At 39.8% G+C, this 17,617-nt stretch overlaps 1 protein-coding gene across 3 annotated transcripts in view; it reads right to left on the reverse strand.

Annotated features, from left to right (window-relative positions):
- The window catches only part of gba2 (glucosidase, beta (bile acid) 2), a 61,320-nt gene that overhangs the window by 24,409 nt on the left and 19,294 nt on the right, over window positions 1-17,617 (reverse strand). For all 3 annotated transcript variants that reach the window (XM_048531269.2, XM_048531278.2, XM_059648975.1), the window contains exons 7-10: window positions 8,006-8,159; window positions 4,939-5,064; window positions 2,716-2,900; window positions 1,479-1,583 (exon numbers count right to left, since the gene is read on the reverse strand). In XM_048531269.2, the coding sequence (XP_048387226.1) occupies window positions 1,479-1,583; window positions 2,716-2,900; window positions 4,939-5,064; window positions 8,006-8,159 (570 nt within the window). The remainder of the gene's footprint in view (window positions 1-1,478; window positions 1,584-2,715; window positions 2,901-4,938; window positions 5,065-8,005; window positions 8,160-17,617) is intronic.

The following is a 17,617-nucleotide window of genomic DNA, read 5'->3' on the forward strand; positions in this document are numbered from 1 at the left end:
CAGTTCCTACTACCACAGCCTATCTCGTCTCTCTTCATAACCAAGTTAATGTCTTCTGCATCTTCTCTGGTGCAATGACATCCTTCCTATATTATTGCAGCCACAACTGCCACCTGTGGCCTAATTACCATTATATACAACACCACCATAACCTCTTAGACCAAAAGATATAGCAGCAGAATTAGGCCATTCAGCCCATCAAGTCTGCTCTCCCTTTTGATCATAGCTGATATGTTTCTCAAGCCCGATTCTCCTGCCTTCTCCTGGTAACCCTTGAGCCCCTTACGCATCAAGAACCTCTGTTTTAAATACACTCAATGACTTGGCTGCCACAGCCCTCTGCAGCAATGAGGTCCACCGATTAACCACCCACTGGCCGAAGAGATTCCTCTGCATCTCAGTTCTAAAGAGTCATTCCTAAAATCTCACCAATGACCAAAGTCAGGCTAACCAACCTATATAGTTTCCTGTCTGCTGCTTCCCTCCCTTCTTAAATATGGTTGTTACATTAGCCATTTTCCAGTCTTCTGTAACCCTCATTGACTCCAGTAATTTCTGAAAAATCACAACCAATGCCTCCATAAATCTCTTCAGCTATCTTCTTCAGAACTCTGGGGTGTAGCCAATCCAGTCTGGGTAACTAATACCCCCTTCACACCTTTCAGCTTCCCCAGCATCTTTTCCTTAGTGACAGCCACTACTCTCTCCTCTTGAAGTTCTGGTATATATAAAATTTGTTAAGATATGATACCCTCCTGAATAGCCATGCTGACTGTGATTAATTCATGCCTCTGCAAGTGGAGATTAATTCTGTCTTCAATTTTTTTCCCCACCAATAGTCACCCTTCCATAGATGTCAGACACTAGACTCATGGGCCTGTAATTTGCTGGTTTATCCTTACTGCCTTTCTCAAATAATGGTGCTACATTAGCTATCTAACAGTCCTCTGGCACCCTGTGATCACAGGATTAGAAGATTAACGTCAAAGCCTGGGCAATCTCCTCCCTTGCCTCCCAAAGAAGCCTGGAATACAAATCACCCGGGCCTGAGACTTAGTGTTTTAATCAGGCTTGAAAATGGCTAACACTGCCTCCTTCGCAATGTCAACTTGTTCAAGTATTTCACACTCCCTTCCTTAATTTCTAGATATACATCATCCTTATAAGACAGATTGTAAATACAGATGCAAAGTACTCATTTATAACCTCAGTTGTGTCTCTGACTCTATTCACTGACTGCCTTTTTAGTCCCTAATGGGCCCTATTCTTTCCTTAGTTATGTACCTTTAAAACAGCTCTGGTACCACCACCTTCAAGGATAATTAGGGATTGGCAATGAGTACTGTCCTAGCCAGCAATGACCACATCCCAAAAAAACAAGAGAACAAACTTTCAAGACCAGGCAATTACTTTAGCCCCATAAAGTTCAGAATAGTTTCTTTTCATAAAATGGGCCAAATAGAGTATACATCACTTACCAATATCATACTGTAGACTAATTTCCAGTTTGGGCCATAGCATAATTAGTGCAAATGATGCATAAAAATGAACATCGTATGTATTGTACATTCGATACTCCTGTCCTACCATGCATGAGAAAAATAATTAATATACTTTACAGCACTTTATTCTTTATACACAACTAGACAGTCATTTCAATAGGAAAGAACAGTTCCATATTTAGTAGATGATTCTCAGACATACTTGTCTATTTACTGGTCCAGTGTTTCCAAAATTATCAGTCACAACGCCAATGAAATTGTGGCGTCATTAGCACTATTGCAGCAACTGTCTCATTTGACAGTTACAATGCCCTTTCAAATGCTTGTACTTTAACCATCTGTTTTTTTTAAAAGCACTGATTACTGTTACAATCGTAGGGGAGTCTTCCCTTTTTTAAAAGCAGAGAAAACTAAAACATAAACCATCTCCCACCCAATGGCTCTGTGGTTAGTTAGCACTGCTGCCTCACAGCACCAGATATCCAAGTTCAATTCCACCCTTGGGTGATTGTATGCGTGAAGTTCGCACATATTCCCCAATTCTGCGTGGAATTCCCCCCCACAGTCCAAGATGTGCAGGCTAAGTGGATTGGCCATACTAAATTACCCAGTGTTCAGGGATATGTAGGTTCAGTGCAGTAACCTTGGGAAATGCAGGGTTACAGTGATAGAACAGGCAGGGGTGGGGGATGTGTCTGGGTGGGATTCTCTACAGAGCGTTGGTGTGGACTTGTTGGACTGAATGGCCTGTTTCCACATCATAGGAGTTCTAAGATGCATCCACCCAATGGAAACAACTTCCTGCCTACCAATCTTAATTCTGGAATCACAAGATAGCAGAAGCATTAAAATGGATGTGTCAGGAAAAAGTTTGGGAAGTACTCCACTAGACTTTACAATGCAAAATCAAAAAATGAGATAATGGCAGAATTATTTACTTGTTGACAAAGTATTTTTCATACATTATTTCAAAGTATTAATTTGGCCAATTGCCCAACTTAATTAAAATTATACAATTTCAATGTAAATATTTGGAAAATAAAACAATTAAAATTTCTAGTCAAGTTTAATACTGAAATTATGCAAAACAAAATGTATGGATTAGTCTCTAAGATATGACAGCTTCAGAACCATTCACACTGATGATGGTGATAGGTAAAATCGATTGTTGTTACATTCGCCGAATAACATTATACATCAACAGTGTATATACCTTCTAAATATGCAAATCGTCCATACTCCTTCATCACTTTGGGTAGAGGTGGAAGCCCATCCTTCCTAATAGTCAAGCCATTTGTTATATTTAAATCATCAGTCACTTGAAGCCAAATCGTCCCTCCATCAGATATGAAATACAGTTCATTAAACAGAGCTGACTTGTACCAGTCAGGTAACTGGCTGTAGAATCAATGGGAACAGAAAAATGTGAACACAGATGCCTCAAATTTACAAAGTTTCAGATTAAAAAGAAAGGATTTTGTTTTTGTGATAAATATATGTGCAAAACAGGTGTGCAAGAATGTGTAAATGCAGGTCTGATCATTTCCACAAAAACTTGCTCAAGTCAGTTAACCAGAAATTAATCATAAGTAGGACAAATTTTCTTTAAACAGAGTGGGATTCTGTCTAGTTTTGTAATTAAGTGGGGGGGTGCACCATGTTCAAGGTGTGTCTACTTAAGAAACAATGCTAGCATTTACAATTTATCAATTTGTGAAGATCAACATATTCAAAATTATATCAGTTCATGAAAGCAAGAGTACAAATATAGAATTATGTTTAGCTAATAAAGATTCAAAACTACAATTTTGCCCTGCAATATTTAATTTGGTATGGAATGGAATGGACTGTCCTGGCTCAGTTAAAGATGTATTAATATGGAATATTTAAAACATTTTTGCTACCTACAGTTCCTCTTTGAGGGATGCCCTCATCAGCAACATTCCAAGTAGGTTTATTTCCAGTATTTCTTCAGTACCTCCTCCACCATACAAACTGCTTTAACATTTGCTCAACACATTTGATCTCATTTATATTATTTCTACTCTGCCAAATTTACATGGTAATTGTTGGTCAATACGTATAAATTATTCAGAAGTATGATTCAATTTAAAATGAAATTAAAAATTAGAGCTTCGCTAATGATTTAAATAGATAGCTACAGTGTTGAATTAGCTAATCCTAATTAGACTCGGCAAAAGAAATGAGTGTTGTTTGTAACATACTCTATTGTCCCATACTGGGACGTTTAACAGTTACATCAGGCAAGGACAGACTCCAAAATTTAGTGTCTAGGCCAAAATGTGAATGTCTTATTTGGCTAAAGTGACACAAGAGGTCTGCTGTTCCTATAGCTCAAGAAATAAACAGTATCCGCTCAAGGTTGGAAGAATAGATATTAAAAGGGGAAATTATGTATTAACATAGGCCAACTGAGAAAATAAAGTTTATGTATTGCAGTAGGATCTGACAAACTCTGGTGGCCTCAATTTTATTCAATAAAATGAAGAACTGTGGATGCTCAAAATCAGAAACTAAAATAGAAAGTGTTGGAATAACTCAGTGGATCTGGCAGCATCTGTGGAGCGAAAAATTGTCATATATTTGGACAATGTCAATGGTGGATAGAGTGATAGCGAAAGCAAGGCACAAACAGGGAGATAGAAAGGGACAGCTGATAAGTTGAGAGGCAGATTGATACTGAGTAGGGTCCTAATGAGACCTGTGAATAGTTGAAAATGTTGGTGGTTGACCACAGGTTGTTGTGCCAGAGTAATCTATATAAAACAGGATTCTGGGATGTGGGCATAGGCAAACTTGGAACAGGCTGTTCAAAATCGGAGATTGTTGAAACCCAAATGTTGAGTCCTGAAGATTGCAAAAGTATATAAACAGAGATGCTGCCAGATCTGCTGAGTTTCCCCAGCACTTCACTACTTTTGCTAAAGCTCTTAAGTTTCCAAACAACAATGGTTTATTAGTCTTTTTCTTCGAGATTTTAAGTGAGATCTCATTTGTTATTTCAGAACATAACGAACAAGTCCGGAGAATAACTGCATAATCAAGAACATGCCACTTTAACTGTATGTTCATCAATTTAGTTCCACCATACAATGACAAATCAAAGACAATCGCAAATTCTGATGAGAACGGCATTCAACCTGCTCTTTAGTAAGCCGCACAAATAATTTTCAAGTTGATCATAACTATTTAACTGAAGATGCATAAAATGCTCACATAACATGTTGCATATGTAGAGGACCGAATTAAGACAATGCACATTGTTTCACTGTCTTCTAAACAATAGATTATAGGTAATTTAAGCCTCAGGAAGTGGCTGAAATGAATTATCCTATTTTTTAAAAAACTTAACAGCGAAGGGCAAGTTTAAATATAAAATGCAAAAGTGCCTTATGCTTAACTTAGCACTATTTACCCATTTTCTAAAATTGGACGTTGCCAATCGTCAATCTTTTGCTCCCACAGTTTGTAATGTGTTAGGGAGTAGTGACTCAATGCAGGAGCAGCATCTCCACTTGTCCCAAAAAACCTTGTGTACCACCTTGAAACAAAATTTAACTCAGGTTAGCAACATACACAATTTCCAGAGGGTTTTAATATTCTCTCAGCAACATAAACAATCCCAATATACATACGAACACAACAAGATTAACTATTTTCAGCAACATTATTTTAAATGCTGATGGAACAGTTGAAATCCAAATGTTTCAAATCTGAGATGATAGTTGTCACCTTAAATTCCCCTTCAAATGATTGCACCAAGCATGGGATTGCTTAACAACATCAACGACAAGATAAACAAGCATGAATTTGTGATATATTTGGAAAAGTACAAAGGTTGCAGAACATGCAGGTCAGACATGCGCAAATAAATAATATCTTGGTGAATGTAAGGCAGGTTTGTTCTACACGGGTATTAACAAGTTCTTCCATCATGGGCCCTGTCACAAGCTACAAATCAAACATCAAACTTTCTGGTTTGCGCTGGATGAATTACAAACTAATTGAAGTAATGTAAAATGCATAAGTACAAGGCTGCAGCTGTTCAAGAGGTAGGTGGTTTATTTGGTATGCACAATAATGTGACCAGTAAAACAAAAAACTGCCAGAAGTACTGACTATTCAATAAAAGCTTATGGCCAAAACAAAAACAAAAATATGAACAGAAGTCATTCCATTGGCTTTTGACTATTATTACTCACCGTACTGTGGAAACATGTGCAGTAGAGGGTATAATTTGGACACGCTACCTTCAGAAGGGTATGTATGTATAAGGCAATGTACAAGCAGCTTTCAATGGGAAAGATAGAAGATATGCAAGTCTTAAAACATTAAGAGTAAATGGATGATGGTGAGGTGAACAGGCTTGCCTGCTTTGACTGAACAAAAGGCAGTGAAGGAATTAGTACATGAAGGCTACAAAGATGTGGACAGGTAGGGATTATCAACATCCTCATAAAACCATTTTCATGAATAGCAGACATTTGAAATTGACAAGGAAATGGTATTTGATACGGTGTGTGAACTTATAAAATCGATAAATCAAAAGCACCAGATTTGATATATCCAAGAGTACGGAGGGATATGAGGAAACTGTGGAAGTACTGGCCATAATTGTTTTATTCTGCTTGGTGACAGAGATTGAGGGAATAACAAATGATACATTCTTGTTCCAAAAACTGTAAAGAGAAGCCCAGTAACTATAGACGTTGTGTTTAAGCACTAGGAAAGTTGAGAAATAATATTTGGATAAAATTAATAGTCATTTGGGAAAATGTGGATTATTTAATCAAAGTCAGTATGGACTTGTTAAGGGCAGATAGTTTTAACTAAGTAGCTGGAGTTTTTATTTTGAGGCAGAGTACTGATGATAGTCATGTTGACGAGGTGTACATGGACTTCCAAAAGACATGCAGTGTGACATATCAGATTTGAATGCAAAGTTCTCTCCTCATGTACGAAAAAGTAACAACATAAATATAAAATTGGCTGAGTAACAGGAAACAGAGTCCTGATAAAGGAATGCTTTTTTTGGACGGAAGGAAGGCTTGTGGTGGAGATTACCAGCTATTATGTTGGGACACTTTTTTTTGGATATATTAGTGTCCTAGACTTTAGTGAAAAGGCACAACTTCAAAAATTGATGAAGATATGAAATTCTGCAGCATTGTGAACTGTGAAAAGGTTAACATAAAATTTCAAAAAGGACAATTTGTTAGGATAAGGAGACAGACGGCAGATGAAGTTCAATATGGAAAAATGTAAAGTGATTCATTGCAGTCAGAAGAATATGGATGGAGAATAAAGAACAAAAATTGTGCAATTCTAAATAGAGGTACAGGAGCAGGAGGACCAGAGTACAGATAGGGACAAATCAATGGAGTTGGGTTGAGAGGTGAGTTATTATAGAAAATATAGCAATTCTAGTTTTACTAATAGGAGCACAGAATACAAGAGCAAGGAGATTACATTCAATGTATAAAACACTAGTTCAGCCACAACTGGAATAATGTGTCAAGTTCTAGGCAGCACATTTTAGGGAAGATGTGAAGGCATCAGAGATTATGCAGAAAAAAGAGAGAGTGTGTGAAAGTTCCTTGTCCCTGCATTGGTTATGTAAATTGATTGGAGAAGTGGGAGTTTCTCTTCAAGAAGTAGGAGAGAGGGGGATCTGGCAGTTGACAGAGAAAGGCTGTTGCCACTGAAGAAAGGATTAGAATAAAAGGCCTTGCATTTTAAATATTTTGCAAAAGAAGCAATGGAGCCATGAAGAGAAAGATTTTCATGTGGGCAGTTAAGATCTGGAATACACTGAGAATGGCAGAGACAGGTTCATGCCAGGCATTCAAGAGGGAATTGGATTATCTAAAAAAGGAAGAAAAAAAGAAAAATTGTATCAGAGATAATGGGAACTGCAGATGCTGGAGAATCCAAGAATAAAATGTGAGGCTGGATGAACACAGCAGGCCAAGCAGCATCTCAGGAGCACAAAAGCTGACGTTTCGGGCCTAGACCCTTCATCAGAGAGGCCTCTCTGTTGAAGGGTCTAGGCCCGAAACGTCAGCTTTTGTGCTCCTGAGATGCTGCTTGGCCTGCTGTGTTCATCCAGCCTCACATTTTATTATCTATAAAAAAAGAAAAATGCAGGGTTATAGAGAGAAGGCGAGGAAATGACACGATGTATAGTTGATTTAGAGAGCTGATGCAGACAATGGGCCAAATAAACTCCTCGGTCATAACACTTCAGAAATTTACATAACATTCCTTAAAGTTTTTTTGAGAGTTGGGGAGAAATACATATTATACATATATCTTATAGAATTTTCTCAGGAGATTTTAACTTGGGCAGACCAAATAATATAGCCAACGGCGTCAAAATGGCCTTTGTTCTAGATAATTTTTATTTGAAAATGGTCTGGTCAAGGTTAAATACATGCACATAAAATTGGAAGAGCTTTCCTTTCCACTTTTACTTCTCTTACCTTGCATGCTCTTTTTCCCTTGATCCAAAATAGATCTTGGGCATGTCCCACGCAAGACAGAACTCAACAACATTTTGTTTTTTTGCTGGAACAATGCAGGTAGCTGCAACAGCTGCTGCAATGACTTGCCCTTTGTCTGACTGTTTACCTTTTCCTGGGTGCACAACAAAAAAGTGACACATTCAATTCATTGTCATGTGGGGGGGGTGAAGGCTACTGCCACCATTCCTTGCTTCGGCTTAACAGGATTTTTTTTTGCATGATGGCAATTAGATACACGAGTTAAATATTTACTAAGACCGTCAGCACACATGACACATTTGAGATCAAAAGCTGTTCTGATTTTTTTTCCCCCCGCTGAAGGCTGCTTTGATATAATCGGGGGGAACTTATTGCAGCTCCCAACATTAATTTGTTCAAAATCATTAGCTTATACAGACACAGAATCAGAGATAAACAGCACAAAAACAGGCACTTTTGGTCCAACTCGTCCACACTGACCAGATACCCTAAATAAATCTAGTCCCATTTGCCCAATATTTGGGCCATCGCCCCTCTAAACCCATCCTATTCTTACACCCATCCAGATGCCTTTCAAATGTTATAATTGTACCAGCCTCCAGCATTTCCTCTGGCAGCTCATTCCAAGCACGCACTAACCACTGTGTGAAAACGTTGCCCCTCAGGTCCCTTTTAAATCTTTTCCTTTTCACCCAAAACCTAGGATCTCCAGTTTTGGACTCCCTCCTCCACAACCCCCACGCGCCCCCCCCACCCCCACCCCCAAACCTTGGGGGGAAAAATTTGTCTACTTACCCTATCTATGCCCTTCATGATTTTATAAACCTCTGTCAGGTCACCCCTCAGCTTCTGATGCTCCAGATAAAATAGCCTCAGACTATTCAGCCTCTCCCTCCAGCTCAAGCTCTCCAACCCTGGCAACATCCTTGTAAATCTTTTCTGAATCCTTTCTAGTTTCAACCACCCTAAGAAAATTTGATAAGTCAGCTTACGGGAAATGTGTCATTCTGTGGACAATGAGGACAATTGCATTGCAATAGGGTTATAGTTATATGAAAATCATATGTTGATAAGCAAAAGGATCTTTTGGAACAGTCTTGGGTCTGATACATAAAGCTTCTGTTAAAATATACAATCCTGCACAGTGACTGGCAGCAAAAATAAATTTATGCTTAACAGAAGTAAAGATGTTAAAAATCAAAACAAAAGCTGAAAATGCTAGAAATACTCAGCAACTAGGCAGATTCTATGGAAATACTGAAAGGAATAGGGTTGCAGTTGCTAACCTTTCACTGGAGCCAGGAAGAGTTAGATATGCAATAGGTTTAGGCAAGTGAAAGGATGTGCTACTTGGTATGGGGGGGGGGGGGGGGGGGGGAAGAGGAGGAGGAAAAGGAAATATATGTAATAGGATAAAAAAATATATGAGATTAAATGCAAGGAAAAGAAAATGAAATAAAATTCATAAATGTTCTGGATGTAAATGTACAAGGTATGATTAGGACGTTTGCAGATGATACAAAATTGGGAGCTATCACTAATAGCGAAAGAGGTTATCAAAAATTAGAGGGATCATGAATAGATAGGGAAGTGGGCTGAGAACTGGCAAATGCAATTCAATATAGATTAGTGTGAGGTGTTGCACTTGGAATGTCAAACCAAGGTAGGACTTATACAGTGAATGGTAAGTTCCTGAGGAGTGTTGTGGGACAGAGGGACCTAGAAGTACAAGTACATAGTTCATTGAAAGAGGTGTCACAGATGCACAGGGTGGTGGGAAAGGCACTTAGCATGCCAGCCTTCATCGGTTGAGGCATTGACTATTGGAGTTGGGATGTTACGTTACAGTTGCACAAGTCGTTGGTGAGGCCGCACTTAGGAGTATTGTGTGCGCTTTTGGTCACCCTGTTATAGGAAAGACAGAGTTACACTGGCAAGTGTGCAAAGAAGATTTACAAAGGTGTTGCTAGGACTAGTAGGCCTGAGTTACAGAGAGGGGTTCGCCAGGATATACCTTTATTCCTTGGAAATTCGGAGAATGAGAAAAGTGACTTTATTGAGGTGTATAAAATCATGACAAGCATAGATAGCATGAATACATATAGAATTTTTCCCAGGGATGGGGAATTGAAAACTAGAGGGCATAGGTTTCAGATGAGAGGGGGAAGATTTAAAGAGGACCTGAGGGGCAATGTCATCACGCAAGAGTGGTGCGAGTGTGGAATGGGCTGCCAGAGAAAGTGGTTGATGCAAGTACAATAGCAACATTTAAAAAACATTTGGAGGGGTACATGCATCACTCTACAACTCTAGCAGTTTGTGGTGCAAGGCCAAAGGGAGTAGAAATGCAAGAAGAACTACAAGGGGTGTCAGTGGTTGATTGATTAACTGTTTCTGTTCAAAAGCAAAGATGAGAGAAAAACAGGAAAATAAAAACAAACTTGCAAAGAGAAAGGAAATAATCTCTATTTGGGTTTTATGGTTGAAAAATAGATGAACTTAACATTAAGGCTGGGAGGAAGCACTGTGCCGAGATGCTGCTCCTCAAGTTAGGGGCAGCACGGTGGCTCAACAGTTAGCACCACTGCCTCTCAGCACCAGGGATCCGGGTTCAATTCCACCCTTGGGTGATTGTCTGTGTAGGGTTTGCACATCATCCCAGTGTCCACATGGGTTTCCTCTGGCTCCTCAGGTTTCCTCATACAGTCCAAAGATGTGCAGGCTATTCTCCCCAAATTTCTACTTCATTCTGAGGATGTGGTCTTTGCTGACTAGGCCAGCATTTATTGCCTATTCTAATTGCCCTTCAGAAGGTGATGGCAAGCTGCTTTCTTGAATCATAGCATTTTTAGTTGAAGTAAATAGACGGCAATGAGACAGAGTCTCAGGATTTTGATTGGGCAATGCTGAAGACAGCAATCCCATGCATCTCACGATAGTAAGAACTGCCTATGCTGGAGTGAGAGATAAAACAGTGTGGAGCTGGAGGAACACAGCAGGTCAGACAGCTGACGTTTTGGGTCGGGACCCTTCAGAAGAATCTACGATGCTGCCTGGCCTGCTGTGTTCCACCAGCTCTACACTGTGTGATCCCATGTATCTGCTGCCCTTGTCATTGTAAATGATAGTGGTCCTGGGTTTGGAAGGTGCTGTCTTACGAGTGTTTGTTGTACCTAAAAGTTAATTTTAATTAATGAGAACTCAGGAGGAGAGTAGTTTGTTGCAAGATTCCTAGCCTTTGAGCCAAGCTTATAGCTGCAGTATTCATAGGTCAGGTTCAGTCTCTGGTCAATAGGTAACCCCCTAGGATGCTGATGGTGGGGATCCAGTGCTGGTATACTACTAAACATCGAGGCTTGGTGTTAGGTGCCTAGTTGGAGATGGTTATTGCCTAGTGCTTGTGTGCCTCAAATGTTACTTGCCATTTGTCAGCCCAAACCTGGATTTTGTCCAGCTCAATCGAACATGGACTGCATCAGAGTTGTCACATTAGTACTGAACACTGCAATCATCAAACATCCTCACTCTGTCCTTACAGTTAAGAAGCTGAAGATGGCTGAACCTCAGAAACTACCCCAAGGAACTAGCTGAATACTAGCATCTTTGATGCTGGGAACCTCAAGAGAAGGCAAATTTGGATTATCCACTTAGCACTTCTAGCTGAAAAATTACTGCAAACGTGGCATCCTTAACTTCTGCAATGAAGATTGAACATTGAGGATATTCGTGGAGCCACTGTTTCCCCAGTGGAGTTATTTAAGTACCCACCACCATTCACTAATGGATTTAGGAGGACTAAACAGCTCAGATCTAATGTGATGTGTTGGTTGTAGAATCTCTTAACCCAGGTCTATCATTTATTGTTTATGCTGTTTTGCATATAAGTAGTCCTGTGTTGTAGCTTCACCAAGTTGACACTTCATCTGTGGGTATTTTTTTTTAAATCAATCCGTTCAGAGATGTTATTATACACTACCAGAGGAGGTGCAACCTGAACCAAGCCCTCCTGGATCAGAGACAGAGGCACTACCACTGTGTTACAACAGCACTTTCTCATCTTCAGCTTTCTTTGGTGCTTCCCAAGGTATGCATTCCTGTACTCTTCATTCAGCCAGGGTTGAATGCCTATCTGGATAAGTAATGGTAGAATGAGGAGATGCTGGCCCATGAGATTGCCAACTGAGAGAATACAGTTCTGCTCCTGATGAGCAATAGCATTTGTGGATGCTCGGTCGAGCTGCTAGATCTTTTCAAATGTTCTCATTGAGCAGTGTGGTAGTGTTGTTAACATAGTGGAAGATAGTCCTCATTATGAAGATGGGACTTTTACCTTTACAAAGAATCTACGGTGTCTACCCCTACCACCACAGTCAAAGACAGATGCACCTGTAGCACAGATTATTGAGGATGAGGCATTGATTCCCATTTCAGCTGCTGTGGACCCAGTCACAGTCACATAACATAGAAACAGCCCATTCAGTCCAACTTGTCTGTGCAGACCAGACATCCTTATCTAACCTAGTCAGACTTACCAGCATTTGGCCCACATCCCTCTAAATCTAAACCTATGCCCTCTATACTGAACTTCCTCCACCCCAGGATAAAGACTTCGGTTATTCATCTTATTTATGGCCCTCATGATTTTATAAACCTCTGCAAAGTCACCCCTCAGCCTCCGATGTTCCAGGTAAAAAAGCCCCAGCCCACTGAGCCTCTTCCCTATAGGTCAAACTCTCTAGTTCTGACAACATCCTTGTAAATCTCTTCTGAACTCTTTCAAGTTTAACAATAATCTCCCTATAAAAAGGTGACCGGAACGGTACGCAGTATTCCAAAAGTGGCCTCAATGTCCTGTACAGCTGCAACAGTGGCACATCAACTCCTATACTCAATGTTCTGACCAATGGCAGCAAGAGTGCTAAATGCCTTCTTCACCACTCTATCTACATGTGACTCCACTTTCAAGGAACTGTGAACTTGTACCCCTAGGTCTCTTTGTTTGGCAACACAACCCAAAGCCTTACCATTAACCTTACCAAAATGCAATACCTCACATTTATCTAAATTAAACTCCATCTGCCACTCCTCAGCCCATTGGCCCGTCTGATCAAGATCCCATTACGCTCTGAGATCATCTTCACTACACCATTTACTTTGCTGTCATTTGCCAACTTAGTAACCATGCCTCCTTTATTCACATCCAAATCTTTTATAGAAGTGACCGAAAACAGTGGACCTAGCACTGATCTTTGTGGCACACTGCTGGTCACAGCCCTCCGGTCTGAAAATAACAACCCTCTATCACCAGTCTCTCTTTCCGACCTTCAAGCCAATTTTGTATCCAAATGGTTAGTTCCCCTGGATCCCATATGATCTAATCTTATGAACCAGTCTACCATGTGGAATCTAGCTGAATGCCTTGCTGACCTCCACATAGACAACATCTACCGTCTGCCTTCAATCTTCTTGGTCATGTCCCCAAAAAAATTCTGAAGAGAAAAATCAAGAAACTGTGAAGATGTCGTATGGAAGTTTATTAGTGAAATCTCCAGTTGTATTTCCAACACTCCTATATGCATTTTCCTCATGCCCTGTTTTGGTCAGATCAGTGAAGAAAAGGTACTGAGAAACTCAAGTGTCTATCCCCAGCACATGACATGCTACAACATTTTAAAATTCATTCATAGAGCATGGGTGTCACTACTTGGGAGTTACTTTTATTGCCTATTCCTAGTTGCCAGGAAAAGATGGTGTTCAGGTGCTCCCTTGAACTGCTAAAGTCTACAATGCAATTAAAGAGGGGTTTGCAAGATTTTTATCGTGCAACACCAAAGGAACTGTGACTTGTTTCCAAGTCAAGGCAGTGCAGCTTGGAGGGGAACTTAAGTGACCGTGTTTTCATGTATCTGCTGCCCTTGTCCTACTAGATGGTCACAGGAAATGCTGTCTAAGAGCCTTAGTGAATTATTGAAGTATATCATATAGATGATACACACTACTGCTGAGTGCCAGTGGAGGAGGAACTAAAATGTTTGTTGATGTGATGCTTGTCTTGTCTGTTGTCAAGATTCAGGAGTGTGGTTTGAGCTGCGCTTATCCAGGCAAGCAAAGAACATTCTATCATACTCCGATTTGTGCCGTGTAAACGGTGGATAGATTTTGGGAAGTTGCGTGTGGGGTGAAGGGGAATTACTCACTGCAAAGTTCTTAACTTCTGACCTGCTATTGTAGCTGCACTATTTATGTGGCTAGTTCAGTTCAGCTTCTGGTCAGTAATCACTCCAATGATGTTAACGTGGGAGAATTCAGCAATGGTAATGGTATTATTAGATGTCAAACAGCTATGGCTACATTTGTCTCTTGTTGGAAATGGGTACTGGTGGGCAAATATCACTTGCCACTTTTCTAGCCAAACCCGAATATTTTTCCAGATTAATTGTTACAAATAGTGCTATATACTGTGCAATCATCAGCAAACATCTCCACTTCTGACCTTATGGCAAAGGATGGATCATCGATGAAGCAGGTGAAGATAATTGAGACCTGACACTATCTTGAGGAACTTCTACATTGACATCCAGGATCTGCAATGACTGATCCCACTCTCCCCCACTCCAAACTATTTTCCTTAGTATCAAGTATGTCTAGGGGTCCTTGACATTCAAGGCCAATCACACTCACTTCACCTCTGGAATTCAGAACCTCGGGTTCCAAAACAGCCAGCTGCAGTGATACACTAGCTAAGATTTCCCAAACTCCTTTGGTTCAGGAATAAAAACAGACTTCTGAACAGTCATATTGTCCTCAAACTGAAAACTTTAGTTCTGTCTCCACAGAGGTTGCCAGACCTGCTGAGTTCCTACAGCGATTTGGTTTCATTTCAAAACTTCCAGCATGCTCAGTATTTTGCTTTTCCTTGGATTCAGAAATATTTCAACTGGAAGTTGGCAAGATGCAACGCGGCTTTTCAAGAAAGACAGGGAGAAAGCTAGCTATAGACCAAATAGTCCTATATCAGTCATTGGGAAAACGCTGGAACCTATCAATGTATGTAAGAAAGTACAGTAAAATTGGAGTAAGTCAATAGTCTTACAAAACAGAAATTCTGTCTGATAAATTTAACATTTTAAGACAATGTAATTCATAGGGTAAATAAAGGGAAACCAGTAGATGTAGTTTTCCTGGATTTCCAAAAGACAGTTAGATACCACAAACAAAGTTAAAAATAAGCTAAGGGCACCATGGAGCTCTATTTTTTGGGGCACGGTGTACAGGGAGAGGGGAGGAAGGAAGAGAACATATTAGCACCAGAGATGATGGGTTAATGGAGAGTCACAGAGATGGTATCATTAGGACAGTTTCATATTTAGCAAGTCATGTCTGGCAGAATACCACAAGGATCAGTAAAAGAACTTCAGCTATTTGTATACCAAATTAGTGACTCTGAAGGGACACAGAATAGTGTATCCAAGTTAGCCAACAATACAAAACTAGGAAAGGCAATCTGTACAATATGTAGGAGCTGCAAAAAGATAAGAAGGGTTCAGTGAAAGGGAAACAAGATGGCAAATGGAATATAATTTAGGAAAGTTGAAGTTGATCACTTTGGTCTTAAGAACAGAGATGCAGATTTTATCCCCGGGGCAATTTCAGATATTTGCTCAGAGTTCAAACAAGAAATTATAACTTTTAAGACCACCCTATTGAAATCCCTAACAGAATATAAATACAACAGTTTGAATGTCATCACCTGTGCATTAATGACAGCACAGCAGGTCAATATTGACACTGTGACTCTCATGGTTATGTAAAAATCAGTAATTGAGAAGCAGACTTGCAAAGAAACTATGCTAGCTGGACAGATTCAACTCATAGGTAGCTTTCATGAGTTTCATAGAAGAATGGCAAGCTGCAACAGCTGCCACATGACATCAAACTGGCCCTAGGTACCAATAACTGCACAAAAGGATAGCTGAAATTCAACGGATACACAAAGACAGCTATTTGGACACCAATAAATGGCTTGTGGATTGCTGTTCAAAATGACAACATTTTTATAGGTGGCTGCAACTCCAAGTCATTTCTTTTGCTTAAAGATTAAGCAGTTACAAAATTAAGTATGAGAAGCCTCAATACAAAAATATCCATGTTGCAATATTATGACAACTTTGCTACTCAAACTAAAGGGAAACTTGAGGCATAAATTTGTTTTCTACTCCAGCAAGTGAGAAAACTACACTCTTAACATTCACAAAATCCTGCGTGGCTGGCAGCAAAGAAGAATGGAGAATAAAACAAACTAAAGATAAAAACATACCAAGATAAAGAGCATGGGAAAGCGTGTTAGGAGAAGTAACTTTATTGGTTGTCAGAGGATAGAATGCCTAGTCACGTAGCTGTAGTTGAGGCAGAACATATTTCAGAATTTATGGAAATATAAAGGCAGAGAGCTAAGAAGAAAAGATTAATTCTGGATTGCTTTTGAGACAGAAATAAGAGGGTCAAATCAGAAATGCAGAATGAAAAAGGAGGAAAACGTGAATCTAAGTTAGTAGGCATTATCTTTAACAGAACTGGCTTACCTGTTGGATAAAGAAGAAAGTCCAGAGACAGTGGACAATGCCGATTCCTCTCAACTACCCACTAATTGAAATCGATCAGTTCCAGAGGCTACCTTAAGCAAGCGAATGGCAAAGGGAGAGCGAACACTGGGTACAACATTCAGCCTCCTAAATTTCTTTGACAGAAAAATCGTAGCGGAGGCAGAATAAAGAAGTAAAAGGTGAGCTCAAATTTCAGACAGAAAGGAAAAAAAAAACAGCATTTACCTTGTCCGGTCAGAAAAACTTTTTTTTTTCTGCTGATCATAGGCAAAATTAAGGCTAATTAGATTTCAAACAGATCTCAAATAGTTAGCATTTGTATTTATTGGGGAGATTAAAGGCCAGCGTACATGGCGAAGTAAATGCAGGACAGAAGACCACAGCACAAAACAAATCTGTGGCAGCAATTTGGCTACTTTATAGTGAAACTATTCACCTCATTCCCATAATCGCTATCTTCCAATATGGAAACAATTTCAGCGCATGTTGATCTACTTTTTTCTGCAGTATCATGCTGGATTCAAGATTCAAAGTTACTCACAAAGTATTTCTATATTCAGAAATGTAGCAAAGATGTCCAAACAATATTCCCATTACAACACTTCTGCTTCTTTAAATCTGTATCCTTTGTTTGTGATGCTTTCACAAGCTCATCTCTCTAATTTTTCCTTCCCAAGGGTTCTACACAGCTGTGACTTCCTGAAGTAGAAGCAAGCATGGCCACATACCACAAAACACCTGGACCCTCTAGGCAGAGATAACGGAAACTGCAGATGCTGGAGAATCCAAAATAACAAAGTATGGAGCTGGATGAACACAACAGGCCAAGCAGCATCTTAGGAACACGAAAGCTGACATTTTGGGCCGAAGAGTCTAGGCCCGAAATGTCAGTTTTTGTGCTCCTAAGATGGTGCTTGGCCTGCTGTGTTCATCCAGCTCCATACTTTGTTATCTTGGACCCTCTTGACAGCTGCATGGCCATACAGCT

The sequence above is a fragment of the Stegostoma tigrinum genome, chromosome 1, assembly GCF_030684315.1.
Source record: "Stegostoma tigrinum isolate sSteTig4 chromosome 1, sSteTig4.hap1, whole genome shotgun sequence".
Lineage (NCBI taxonomy): Eukaryota > Metazoa > Chordata > Chondrichthyes > Orectolobiformes > Stegostomatidae > Stegostoma > Stegostoma tigrinum.